Genomic DNA, 14,224 nt, shown 5'->3' with positions numbered 1-14,224 from the left:
ACTTTCGTGTCTATATTGGAACCGCAGTGTTCACCGTTAACAACATGTTACCCAACAGTATTTAATGAGTGTTTCGTGCCGGTTAATGTTTGATCATGTTTCCCTTGGAAATACTCCTGTATGAACGTACATGTTGGTACGCCCTGTCCATGGTGCTGAAACAGAGAGGACGGATAATATCACATTGACGCTTCCCCATGGAAATAATGTAGGCCTGTTGCTTTCAATATTTGGTAATTAACTTAATAACCCTGGCATTTATAATTAAGTCGACCTGTAAAATGACTCACTTCCGTGCTGATACTATGGCTGCGTAATTGTGTAATTTCTATGGTTAATTGAGCACGATTAGTTCACGTCATTAAGAGCCTTTCGTTGCAATAGAACGCTCTGGACTGTGTTGAGGGGGGGGGGGGGGGCGCATTGCGGAAATGCTCCACACTCAAGGCATTGCCTTGAGCTTTTAACAGAAAGGAGAGAACTGACGTGCCCACATAGCACCCCTGCAGGCTTTTACCACCCACACACTTTCCCTGTGAATCTGTCCATAAATGGTAATCCTACGGATTTGATATGGAGCTTTGTAGCTCAGTTGATAGATCATGGCGCTTGCAACGCTAGTTGTTTCGATACCTGGGACCACCCACATGTAACATTTATGCACGAGTGAATGTAAGTCGCTTTGGATTCCATTTAAAGCGCCTGTTAAATGGAATATATAACCAATACCTATAAAGAGTCAATAGTTTGATATCAATCACTTGTTTCAAATTGTCTTTGATGTTTTTTTTTCTCCCTACTAACTTAGTTGAATCTCGCTTTGGGCGTCTGCTAAGTGTAAAATGATAGGCTACCTAAAATATCACAACACACACTCATATCAATATAATAATACATATTTTATTATTTCACAGTACACAAAGAAAATCTAAATTTACATAGTTGGCTCAACTGGTCCAGCCAGTAGCCTAAAGCAGAGTATAACTCTTGACATAGTGGTTATATATTGTAATACTACAATATGTTTCTTGTACTGAGAAGTCCCTCAATTCATTGAATTTGACACTTCTCTATGGGTTTGCTCCGTTTAGTGGGGCTGGGGCCCATTACCCGCTGTAGGTCGCTGTTAAAGCTGGGGCGGCGGGCCAGTGGGTACACCGCACCGCATGGCGCGTCTGGAACCAACGCACGACTACGTCTGCCGCAACGGCTTCTGCTGGTGCTCAGCGCCTGGTAGGTACGTATGGAGATCTCGCGGTGCTGCGACGGACGCGTCTCGGTAGGGAGACCGCCTAGCTTGACAAGAGCTTCGAACATCTCTTCTAGACTGGTACTGTCTTTGGCTGATGTCTCGAAGAGCGCCGTGTCCTCCCCAAGAGCTCGGAACATCTCCGGACGACTGATGACCCTCTCCGCCTCTAAATCCACTTTGTTGCCGCATATCACTATGGGAACCCGGGAATTCTCTTTGAGCTTCATCAGCTTGGTCTTGGCTGCTATTATCTCTTTGCGCAGTATGTACACCTCTTTGAAGGAGTCTCTGTCATCCACACTGAACACCAGGAGAAATATGTCACCTGTTGTAGAGAAGAGTACAGATTTAGTGATTTAATTCAATGCAACAACAAAAAAACACCCACATTCATTTTCCAACTCAATGTATTAGATCAAGGCTATGCAAAGGCCAATTCAATGCACACAAAAACACTTTACATTGTCTAACTCAATTCGATCTATACACAGTCAATAGCCTATACACTCATAACCTACACACCTGTCAGTATGGACAGCCTCCGTCTGGCGGGGAAGTCTCTCTCCTTCGCTGCGTCCAGGATATCAATCTGATAGGTTTCTCCTCGGATCTGGTACAACTTCCTGTGGAAGTCTTCTGCCGTCGGCTCGTACTGTTCCTCGAACCCGTCGCGCAGGAACCGCCTGAGAATGTTCGTCTTGCCCACTCTGGGCGCGCCGAGTACTACAACGCGCCGGCAGTTACGGGGCTTGGTGAGGCGCATCTCCTCCAGTGGCGCGGTGCATGGAGTCTGGTCCGGGAGGGTCAACGTCACTAGCGGGTCGAAGGATCTTCTTTTGGGGAACATTTCCGAGGATGTAGCCTGAGTGGTCCCCGTGCTGGAAGACCGGACCACCCTCGTCTTGTCCGTGTGTCTCCAGTGCTCAGTGACCGTTTTAAAGATCCCTTTACTCGCCTTGGTCATGCTCGAGACCTTTTTGTATTGCATGAGGATTGTAGGTGATTGACAGTTGACACCTGTGACTTTAACATTGGGAAGCTGGTCGGACATCGTTTGTTCAACATTATCGTCCATGTTGAGCTGGGTCTGTGGATGCCCGGCAGTTGCACAAGAGCTGAACGTGTCGGTGGTGCCATCAACGGAAAGGTAGACTACTTTCTCTGTTGTGTTCACCTCCATGTTCCTTCCAGGCACGGGGATCATCCGGGGTGTCTGTTGTTACAGTTCTGTTACACTTGTTACTTCACCATGTGATGCGTTGCAGTGGATCGTTGCAGTGTGCGGAGAGGAGCGTCGGCGCGGGTATTTATAAGAGTATGGCTGGGCAGATTGGTTGCTACGTCATTAGATAGAAACATCGCATCAACACTCCGCTCCTTTTATGGTAGTATCATAGAAATATCTGTAATCATGTGATATCAGTCAAGTGTAGGCTATAGCCTTCCAATTCACATATCAGGGAAACCCATAGCAAAGGATGATGGAGCACAGCTAGAGATGGAGCACAGCTGGAGATGGAGCACAGCTAGAGATGGAGATGGAGCACAGCTAGATATGGAGATGGAGCACATATGGAGATGGAGATGGAGCACAGCTAGAGATGGAGCACAGCTAGAGATGGAGATGGAGCACAGCTAGAGATGGAGATGGAGCACAGCTAGAGATGGAGCACAGCTAGAGATGGAGATGGAGCACAGCTAGAGATGGAGATGGAGCACAGCTAGAGATGGAGATGGAGCACAGCTAGAGATGGAGATGGAGCACAGCTAGAGATGGAGATGGAGCACAGCTAGAGATGGAGATGGAGCACAGCTAGAGATGGAGCACAGCTAGAGATAGAGATGGAGCACAGCTAGAGATGGAGCACAGCTAGAGATGGAGATGGAGCACAGATAGAGATAGAGATGGAGCACAGCTAGAGATGGAGCACAGCTAGAGATAGAGATGGAGCACAGCTAGAGATGGAGATGGAGCACAGCTAGAGATGGAGATGGAGCACAGCTAGAGATGGAGATGGAGCACAGCTAGAGATGGAGATGGAGCACAGCTAGAGATGGAGATGGAGCACAGCTAGAGATGGAGCACAGCTAGAGATGGAGATGGAGCACAGCTAGAGATGGAGATGGAGCACAGCTAGAGATGGAGCACAGCTAGAGATAGAGATGGAGCACAGCTAGAGATGGAGATGGAGCACAGCTAGAGATGGAGCACAGCTAGAGATGGAGATGGAGCACAGCTAGAGATGGAGATGGAGCACAGCTAGAGATGGAGCACAGCTAGAGATAGAGATGGAGCACAGCTAGAGATAGAGATGGAGCACAGATAGAGATGGAGATGGAGCACAGCTAGAGATGGAGCACAGCTAGAGATGGAGATGGAGCACAGCTAGAGATGGAGCACAGCTAGAGATAGAGATGGAGATGGAGCACAGCTAGAGATGGAGCACAGCTAGAGCTAGAGATGGAGATGGAGCACAGCTAGAGATGGAGATGGAGCACAGCTAGAGATAGAGATGGAGCACAGCAGGAGATAGAGATGGAGCACAGATAGAGGTGGAGATGGAGCACAGCTATAGATGGAGCACAGCTAGAGATAGAGATGGAGCACAGCTAGAGATAGAGATGGAGCACAGCTAGAGGTGGAGCACAGCTAGAGATGGAGATGGAGCACAGCTAGAGATGGAGCACAGCTAGAGATAGAGATGGAGCACAGCTAGAGATAGAGATGGAGCACAGCTAGAGATGGAGATGGAGCACAGCTAGATATGGAGATGGAGCACAGCTAGAGATGGAGCACAGCTAGAGATGGAGCACAGCTAGAGATGGAGCACAGCTAGAGATGGAGATGGAGCACAGCTAGAGATGGAGCACAGCTAGAGATAGAGATGGAGCAGAGCTAGAGATGGAGCACAGCTAGAGATGGAGATGGAGCACAGCTAGAGATGGAGCACAGCTAGAGATAGAGATGGAGCACAGATAGAGGTGGAGATGGAGCACAGCTAGAGATGGAGCACAGCTAGAGATGGAGCACAGCTAGAGATGGAGCACAGCTAGAGATGGAGCACAGCTAGAGATAGAGATGGAGCACAGCTGGAGATGGAGCACAGCTAGAGATGGAGATGGAGCACAGCTAGAGATGGAGATGGAGCACAGCTAGAGATAGAGATGGAGCACATATAGAGATGGAGCACAGATAGAGGTGGAGATGGAGCACAGCTAGAGATAGAGATGGAGCACAGCTAGAGATAGAGATGGAGCACAGCTAGAGATGGAGCACAGCTAGAGATGGAGATGGAGCACAGATAGAGATGGACCACAGCTAGAGATAGAGATGGAGCACAGCTAGAGATGGAGCACAGCTAGAGATGGAGCACAGCTAGAGGTGGAGCACAGCTAGAGGTGGAGCACAGCTAGAGATGGAGCACAGCTAGAGATGGAGCTCAGCTAGAGGTGGAGCACGGCTAGAGGTGGAGCACGGCTAGAGATGGAGATGGAGCACAGCTAGAGATGGAGCACAGCTAGAGATGGAGCACAGCTAGAGATGGAGATGGAGCACAGCTAGAGATGGAGCACAGCTAGAGATGGAGATGGAGCACAGCTAGAGATGGAGCACAGCTAGAGATGGAGCACAGATAGAGATAGAGATGGAGCACAGCTAGAGATGGAGATGGAGCACAGCTAGAGATGGAGCACAGCTAGAGATGGAGATGGAGCACAGCTAGAGATGGAGATGGAGCACAGCTAGAGATGGAGATGGAGCACAGCTAGATATGGAGATGGAGCACATATGGAGATGGAGCACAGCTAGAGATGGAGATGGAGCACAGCTAGAGATAGAGATGGAGCACAGCTAGAGATAGAGATGGAGCACAGCTAGAGATGGAGATGGAGCACAGCTAGAGATGGAGCACAGCTAGAGATGGAGATGGAGCACAGCTAGAGATGGAGCACAGCTAGAGATGGAGATGGAGCACAGCTAGAGATGGAGCACAGCTAGAGATAGAGATGGAGCACAGCTAGAGATAGAGATGGAGCACAGCTAGAGATGGAGATGGAGCACAGCTAGATATGGAGATGGAGCACAGCTAGAGATGGAGCACAGCTAGAGATGGAGCACAGCTAGAGATGGAGCACAGCTAGAGATGGAGATGGAGCACAGCTAGAGATGGAGCACAGCTAGAGATAGAGATGGAGCAGAGCTAGAGATGGAGCACAGCTAGAGATGGAGATGGAGCACAGCTAGAGATGGAGCACAGCTAGAGATAGAGATGGAGCACAGATAGAGGTGGAGATGGAGCACAGCTAGAGATGGAGCACAGCTAGAGATGGAGCACAGCTAGAGATGGAGCACAGCTAGAGATAGAGATGGAGCACAGCTGGAGATGGAGCACAGCTAGAGATGGAGATGGAGCACAGCTAGAGATGGAGATGGAGCACAGCTAGAGATAGAGATGGAGCACATATAGAGATGGAGCACAGATAGAGGTGGAGATGGAGCACAGCTAGAGATAGAGATGGAGCACAGCTAGAGATAGAGATGGAGCACAGCTAGAGATGGAGCACAGCTAGAGATGGAGATGGAGCACAGCTAGAGATGGACCACAGCTAGAGATAGAGATGGAGCACAGCTAGAGATGGAGCACAGCTAGAGATGAAGCACAGCTAGAGGTGGAGCACAGCTAGAGGTGGAGCACAGCTAGAGATGGAGCACAGCTAGAGATGGAGCTCAGCTAGAGGTGGAGCACGGCTAGAGGTGGAGCACGGCTAGAGATGGAGATGGAGCACAGCTAGAGATGGAGCACAGCTAGAGATGGAGCACAGCTAGAGATGGAGATGGAGCACAGCTAGAGATGGAGCACAGCTAGAGATGGAGATGGAGCACAGCTAGAGATGGAGCACAGCTAGAGATGGAGCACAGATAGAGATAGAGATGGAGCACAGCTAGAGATGGAGATGGAGCACAGCTAGAGATGGAGATGGAGCACAGCTAGAGATGGAGCACAGCTAGAGATGGAGATGGAGCACAGCTAGAGATGGAGATGGAGCACAGCTAGAGATGGAGATGGAGCACAGCTAGATATGGAGATGGAGCACATATGGAGATGGAGCACAGCTAGAGATGGAGATGGAGCACAGCTAGAGATAGAGATGGAGCACAGCTAGAGATGGAGATGGAGCACAGCTAGAGATGGAGCACAGCTAGAGATGGAGATGGAGCACAGCTAGAGATGGAGCACAGCTAGAGATGGAGATGGAGCACAGCTAGAGATGGAGATGGAGCACAGCTAGAGATGGAGCACAGATAGAGATAGAGATGGAGCACAGCTAGAGATGGAGATGGAGCACAGCTAGAGATAGAGATGGAGCACAGCTAGAGATGGAGCACAGCTAGAGATGGAGATGGAGCACAGCTAGATATGGAGATGGAGCACAGCTAGAGATGGAGATGGAGCACAGCTAGAGATGGAGATGGAGCACAGCTAGAGATGGAGATGGAGCACAGCTAGAGATGGAGATGGAGCACAGCTAGAGATGGAGATGGAGCACAGCTAGAGATGGAGCACAGCTAGAGATGGAGATGGAGCACAGCTAGAGATGGAGATGGAGCACAGCTAGAGATGGAGCACAGCTAGAGATGGAGATGGAGCACAGCTAGAGATGGAGATGGAGCACAGCTAGAGATGGAGCACAGCTAGAGATAGAGATGGAGCACAGCTAGAGATAGAGATGGAGCACAGATAGAGGTGGAGATGGAGCACAGCTAGAGATGGAGCACAGCTAGAGATGGAGATGGAGCACAGCTAGAGATGGAGATGGAGCACAGCTAGAGATGGAGCACAGCTAGGGATAGAGATGGAGATGGAGCACAGCTAGAGATGGAGCACAGCTAGAGCTAGAGATGGAGATGGAGCACAGCTAGAGATGGAGATGGAGCACAGCTAGAGATAGAGATGGAGCACAGCAGGAGATAGAGATGGAGCACAGATAGAGGTGGAGATGGATCACAGCTAGAGATGGAGCACAGCTAGAGATAGAGATGGAGCACAGCTAGAGATAGAGATGGAGCACAGCTAGAGGTGGAGCACAGCTAGAGATGGAGATGGAGCACAGCTAGAGATGGAGCACAGCTAGAGATAGAGATGGAGCACAGCTAGAGATAGAGATGGAGCACAGCTAGAGATGGAGATGGAGCACAGCTAGATATGGAGATGGAGCACAGCTAGAGATGGAGCACAGCTAGAGATGGAGATGGAGCACAGCTAGAGATGGAGCACAGCTAGAGATAGAGATGGAGCAGAGCTAGAGATGGAGCACAGCTAGAGATGGAGATGGAGCACAGCTAGAGATGGAGCACAGCTAGAGATGGAGCACAGCTAGAGATAGAGATGGAGCACAGATAGAGGTGGAGATGGAGCACAGCTAGAGATGGAGCACAGCTAGAGATGGAGCACAGCTAGAGATGGAGCACAGCTAGAGATAGAGATGGAGCACAGCTGGAGATGGAGCACAGCTAGAGATGGAGATGGAGCACAGCTAGAGATGGAGATGGAGATGGAGCACAGCTAGAGATGGAGATGGAGCACAGCTAGAGATAGAGATGGAGCACATATAGAGATGCAGCACAGATAGAGGTGGAGATGGAGCACAGCTAGAGATAGAGATGGAGCACAGCTAGAGATAGAGATGGAGCACAGCTAGAGATAGAGATGGAGCACAGCTAGAGATGGAGCACAGCTAGAGATGGAGATGGAGCACAGCTAGAGATGGACCACAGCTAGAGATAGAGATGGAGCACAGCTAGAGATGGAGCACAGCTAGAGATGGAGCACAGCTAGAGGTGGAGCACAGCTAGAGGTGGAGCACAGCTAGAGATGGAGCACAGCTAGAGATGGAGCTCGGCTAGAGGTGGAGCACGGCTAGAGGTGGAGCACGGCTAGAGGTGGAGCACGGCTAGAGGTGGAGCACGGCTAGAGGTGGAGCACGGCTAGAGGTGGAGCACGGCTAGAGGTGGAGCACGGCTAGAGGTGGAGCACGGCTAGAGGTGGAGCACGGCTAGAGTTGGAGCAGTACTGAACATAAGGAGCTGACCAGTGCTGGACAGAGACACATTCATTTAAACACCGGAAGGAAGAACTTCATTCCCTGACTGAACTACAAAAGCAATGTTTCTTGACTACATGTAATTGTTGAGAAAATAAAAATAATGTGTATCTTTATCAAGAAACATTTTTAGATCATAAATTTCAAAATTACAATAATGGTGATGAAATGAGGTATAATTAGCAGTATGTGGTGTATAATTAGAGGTATATTTAGGGGTATATGGGGTGTAATTAGGGGTACATGGGGTATAATTCGGGGTACATGGGGTATAATTAGTAGGTATATGGGGTGTAATTAGGGGTATATGGGGTATAATTAGTAGGTATATTTAGGGGTATATTTAGAGGTATGGGGGTATATGTTAGGGGTATATGTGGTATAATTAGAGGTATACGGGGTATAATTAGTAGGTATATGGGTGTAATTAGTAGGTATATGGGGTATAATTAGGGGTATATGGGGTGTAATTAGTAGGTATATGGGGTATAATTAGTAGGTACATGGGGTATAATTAGTAGGTGTATGGGGTATATTTAGAGGTATATGGGGTATATTTAGGGGTATATGGGGTGTAATTAGGGGTACATGGGCTATAATTAGGGGTACATGGGGTATAATTAGTAGGTGTATGGGGTATAATTAGAGGTACATGGGGTATAATTAGCGGTGTATAGGGTATAATTAGAGGTATATGGGGTATAATTAGTAGGTGTATGGGGTATAATTAGAGGTACATGGGGTATAATTAGGGGTACATGGGGTATAATTAGTAGGTATATGGGGTATAATTAGAGGTACATGGGGTATAATTAGCGGTGTATAGGGTATAATTAGAGGTATATGGGGTATAATTATTAAGTGTATGGGGTATAATTAGAGGTATATGGGGTATATTTAGGGGTATATGGGGTGTAATTAGGGGTACATGGGGTATAATTAGGGGTACATGGGGTATAATTAAGGGTACATGGGGTGTAATTAGGGGTTTATGTGGTATAATTAGTAGGTATATGGGGTATATTTAGGGGTATATGGGGTATATTTAGAGGTTATGGGGTGTAATTAGAGGTATATGAGGTATATGGGGTATATTTAGACATTAGATTTAGGCTATTTCTGGACATCCGATGAGACGTGGGCGATGGGACACCCCTGGCCCTGTTCTCCCCTCTCTCTGTAATAATGTGATGACTCTCTACCCACATCATCCACCTAGCTAGTCATCATGGGTCCTGGGGCTCACACGTAGGTGGGGAATGATCCTGGGAAACGTGACAGATCATCATTCACCGTGTGCACACAGGCATAGTGTTTCCCCTGTATGATACAATGCAGTAACAGACATAGTGTTTCTCCTGTATGATACACTGCAGTAAACAGCATAGTGTTTCCCCTGTATGATACACTGCAGTGACAGACATAGTGTTTCCCCTGTATGATACACTGCAGTAACAGACATAGTGTTTCCCCTGTATGATACACTGCAGTGACAGACATAGTGTTCCCCCTGTATGATACACTGCAGTAACAGACATAGTGTTTCCCCTGTATGATACACTGCAGTAACAGGCATAGTGTTTCCCCTGTATGATACACTGCAGTAACAGGCATAGTGTTTCCCCTGTATGATACACTGCAGTAACAGACATAGTGTTTCCCCTGTATGATACACTGCAGTAACAGGCATAGTGTTTCCCCTGTATGATACACTGCAGTAACAGGCGTAGTGTTTCTCCTGTATGATACACTGCAGTAACAGACATAGTGTTTCCCCTGTATGATACACTGCAGTAACAGACATAGTGTTTCCCCTGTATGATACACTGCAGTAACAGGCATAGTGTTTCCCCTGTATGATACACTGCAGTAACAGGCGTAGTGTTTCCCCTGTATGATACACTGCAGTAACAGGCATAGTGTTTCCCCTGTATGATACACTGCAGTAACAGGCATAGTGTTTCCCCTGTATGATACACTGCAGTAACAGACATAGTGTTTCTCCTGTATGATACACTGCAGTAACAGACATAGTGTTTCCCTGTATGATACACTGCAGTACAGGCATAGTGTTTCCCCTGTATGATACACTGCAGTAACAGGCATAGTGTTTCCCCTGTATGATACACTGCAGTGACAGACATAGTGTTCCCCCTGTATGATACACTGCAGTAACAGACATAGTGTTTCTCCTGTATGATACACTGTAGTAACAGACATAGTGTTTCCCCTGTATGATACACTGCAGTAACAGGCATAGTGTTTCCCCTGTATGATACACTGCAGTAACAGGCATAGTGTTTCCCCTGTATGATACACTGCAGTGACAGACATAGTGTTCCCCCTGTATGATACACTGCAGTAACAGGCATAGTGTTTCCCCTGTATGATACACTGCAGTGACAGACATAGTGTTCCCCCTGTATGGTACATTGCAGTAATTAAGATCATTGTTATCTGTCTGTGGTCACTAATTGGTTTCCTAATGGTTCAGCTTTGTGACCAGGTTGGCTAATTTGTGTGCTATAAATATGGATAAAGTTTTTTTTTCTATGATGTGTTTATAAAAAATGTATTAAATTAGACTTTTCAAAAGCATCACAGTATTTCCATGATGGACAGGGTTAGGATTTGTGTGGATAATAAAGGGAGCAAATTAAAAAGCATCACGTTGTTGGCAACATGAAATAATGATTCTCTGTGAAGTCCCAGGATCCATGTCCCATGCAGCAGTAAAGGATCAGTGTCCCATGCAGCAGTAAAGGATCAGTGTCCCATGCACAGGTAAAGGATCAGTGTCCCATGCAGCAGTAAAGGATCAGTGTCCCATGCAGCAGTAAAGGATCAGTGTCCCATGCAGCAGTAAAGGATCAGTCTCCCACGCAGCAGTAAAGGATCAGTGTCCCATGCAGCAGTAAAGGATCAGTGTCCCATGCAGCAGTAAAGGATCAGTGTCCCATGCAGCAGTAAAGGATCAGTGTCCCATGCAGCAGTAAAGGATCAGTGCCCCATGCAGCAGTAAAGGATCAGTCTCCCATGCAGCAGTAAAGGATCAGTCTCCCATGCAGCAGTAAAGGATCAGTGCCCCATGCAGCAGTAAAGGATCAGTCTCCCACGCAGCAGTAAAGGATCAGTCTCCCACGCAGCAGTAAAGGATCAGTGTCCCATGCAGCAGTAAAGGATCAGTGCCCCATGCAGCAGTAAAGGATCAGTCTCCCACGCAGCAGTAAAGGATCAGTCTCCCACGCAGCAGTAAAGGATCAGTCTCCCACGCAGCAGTAAAGGATCAGTCTCCCATGCAGCAGTAAAGGATCAGTGTCCCATGCAGCAGTAAAGGATCAGTGTCCCATGCAGCAGTAAAGGATCAGTGTCCCATGCAGCAGTAAAGGATCAGTGCCCAATGCAGCAGTAAAGGATCAGTGCCCCATGCAGCAGTAAAGGATCAGTGTCCCATGCAGCAGTAAAGGATCAGTCTCCCATGCAGCAGTAAAGGATCAGTGTCCCATGCAGCAGTAAAGGATCAGTGTCCCATGCAGCAGTAAAGGATCAGTGTCCCATGCAGCAGTAAAGGATCAGTCTCCCACGCAGCAGTAAAGGATCAGTCTCCCATGCAGCAGTAAAGGATCAGTGTCCCATGCAGCAGTACAACAACAGGTTGGTCTATTTGCTGTGGCTGGTTGTTACTTCCCTTGCAGCTCAATAGTTCTAGTGCTTTCTGCCGTGTGACACATGATGTTTTTGAGCCTCATCGTGTTCAGTTTTCACTGTGATCACGCCTTTCACAGGCTACTTACTTTATCCCTTCTGTGGAGAGACTTCGGTTAGTGTCCCAAATGCCAGCCTATTTCCTATATAGTGCTCTACTTTTGACCGGGACCAATGGTGCTGGGAATAGGGTGCCATTTGTGACAGACACCTAAATATTCACTTAACACCCTCAAGGGCTGCTATGAATCACAATAACTACTGATGCAGTCGCTCTTTAGAACCCGAGGTGATAAACTGGATCGTATTTGATTGTGTCATAATGTAAGCATTCCAAATGGCACCTCTATATCCTACTCCCGTGCACTACTTCAGACCAGTGGTAGTGCACTACGTAGGGAATAGGGTGCCATTTTGGGATGCGACCCACCATCTCACTTTCAGAGAGGGAGGAAAGGGCACATCATGTTCATACTTCATATTACATGATGGAGGTTCAGAACCCAGCCAGTGGGTTGTGTTTCAACGATAGGCCTACACTGTTCAAGACAACACCACCCAGCGATGAGTCATCCGACTAGTAATCGTAAAGGAAGAACAGTAATGTGATTTAGTAGTCACCTACAATTACCTGAGAAAAACAGAAACGCACAACAACAGATCTGTCCCTCAACTTGCCGTCTCTGTCCTATCCATCAATATGTTCTTCTTTCTCACAAATGCTTTCTCTCTCGCTCTCTCTCTGTCTACATCATTGTGACAGTGGGTCTAGTGGGAACACTTTGATCATGACACCTGTTGTGCCTGTATGTCGAGAGGGGGAACACTTTGACCGTGACACCTGCTGTGCCTGTATGCCCAGGGGAACACTTTGAACGTGACAGCTGCTGTGCCTGGTCATCCGTAGGAAAATTAACATGTGACAGAGAAGGACGCATCATCATCATCATCACATGAAAAGGAGAGACAACACATGGCATCACACCTCTTTTTGAACACATGACTTCTCCAGATGGAAAGGATAAACAGGCCTACAGGAACAGAATATCAGTACTGTTACATGTTGGGTCCTGAGTCTGTCCAGACTATGTTCCAGGTACTATACTGTCTGATACCAGAAGATGTCAAATACTGCACCTAGGTTAAAAGCAGAGAACATTCTGGGCCAGTGTGCACCTAGGTTAAAGCAGAGAACATTCTGGGCCAGTGTGCACCCAGGTTAAAAGCAGAGAACATTCTGGGCCAGAATGCACCCAGTTTAAAAGCAGAGAACATTCTGGGCCAGAATGCACCCAGGTTAAAAGCAGAGAACATTCTGGGCCAGTGTGCACCTAGGTTAAAGCAGAGAACATTCTGGGCCAGGATGCACCTAGGTTAAAAGCAGAGAACATTCTGGGCCAGTGTGCACCTAGGTTAAAGCAGAGAACATTCTGGGCCAGGATGCACCTAGGTTAAAAGCAGAGAACATTCTGGGCCAGTGTGCACCTAGGTTAAAAGCAGGGAACATTCTGGGCTAGAATGCACCCAGGTTAAAAGCAGAGAACATTCTGGGCCAGGATGCACCTAGGTTAAAGCAGAGAACATTCTGGGCCAGTGTGCACCTAGGTTAAAAGCAGGGAACATTCTGGGCTAGAATGCACCTAGGTTAAAAGCTGAGAACATTCTGGGCCAGTGTGCACCTAGGTTAAAAGCAGAGAACATTCTGGGCCAGTGTGCACCCAGGTTAAAAGCAGAGAACATTCTGGGCCAGTGTGCACCTAGGTTAAAGCAGAGAACATTCTGGGCCAGAATGCACCCAGGTTAAAAGCAGAGAACATTCTGGGCCAGTGTGCTGCACCCAGGTTAAAAGCAGAGAACATTCTGGGCCAGTGTGCACCTAGGTTAAAGCAGAGAACATTCTGGGCCAGAATGCACCCAGGTTAAAAGCAGAGAACATTCTGGGCCAGAATGCACCCAGGTTAAAAGCAGAGAACATTCTGGGCCAGTGTGCACCTAGGTTAAAAGCAGAGAACATTCTGGGCCAGTGTGCTGCACCTAGGTTAAAGCAGAGAACATTCTGGGCCAGAATGCACCCAGGTTAAAAGCAGAGAACATTCTGGGCCAGAATGCACCCAGGTTAAAAGCAGAGAACATTCTGGGCCAGTGTGCACCTAGGTTAAAGCAGAG

At 47.8% G+C, this 14,224-nt stretch overlaps 1 protein-coding gene across 1 annotated transcript; it reads right to left on the bottom strand.

The window, feature by feature from the left end:
* Positions 1-880: 880 nt before the first annotated feature.
* Positions 881-2,543, bottom strand: LOC129842638 (dexamethasone-induced Ras-related protein 1-like). Its single transcript, XM_055911262.1, has 2 exons — positions 1,775-2,543; positions 881-1,577 (listed from the first exon to the last, which is right to left on the bottom strand). Exons 1-2 carry the CDS (start codon positions 2,454-2,456, stop codon positions 1,051-1,053), a joined length of 1,209 nt encoding a protein of 402 aa, XP_055767237.1. The 5' UTR covers positions 2,457-2,543; the 3' UTR covers positions 881-1,050.
* Between the last annotated feature and the right edge of the window lie 11,681 nt (positions 2,544-14,224).

Source organism: Salvelinus fontinalis, unplaced genomic scaffold (genome assembly GCF_029448725.1).
Source record: "Salvelinus fontinalis isolate EN_2023a unplaced genomic scaffold, ASM2944872v1 scaffold_0057, whole genome shotgun sequence".
NCBI classification, from domain to species: Eukaryota; Metazoa; Chordata; class Actinopteri; order Salmoniformes; family Salmonidae; genus Salvelinus; species Salvelinus fontinalis.
This window is presented reverse-complemented; position numbering and strand designations above follow the sequence as displayed.

Bases quoted from the DNA above. Each gene is read 5' to 3' on its own strand.
- LOC129842638 (XM_055911262.1), bottom strand. From the start codon at position 2,456: ATGATCCCCGTGCCTGGAAGGAACATGGAGGTGAACACAACAGAGAAA. The intron at 1,578-1,774 runs GTGTGTAGGTTA...TCTCTACAACAG, and splicing joins GAGGCTGTCCATACTGACAG to GTGACATATTTCTCCTGGTG.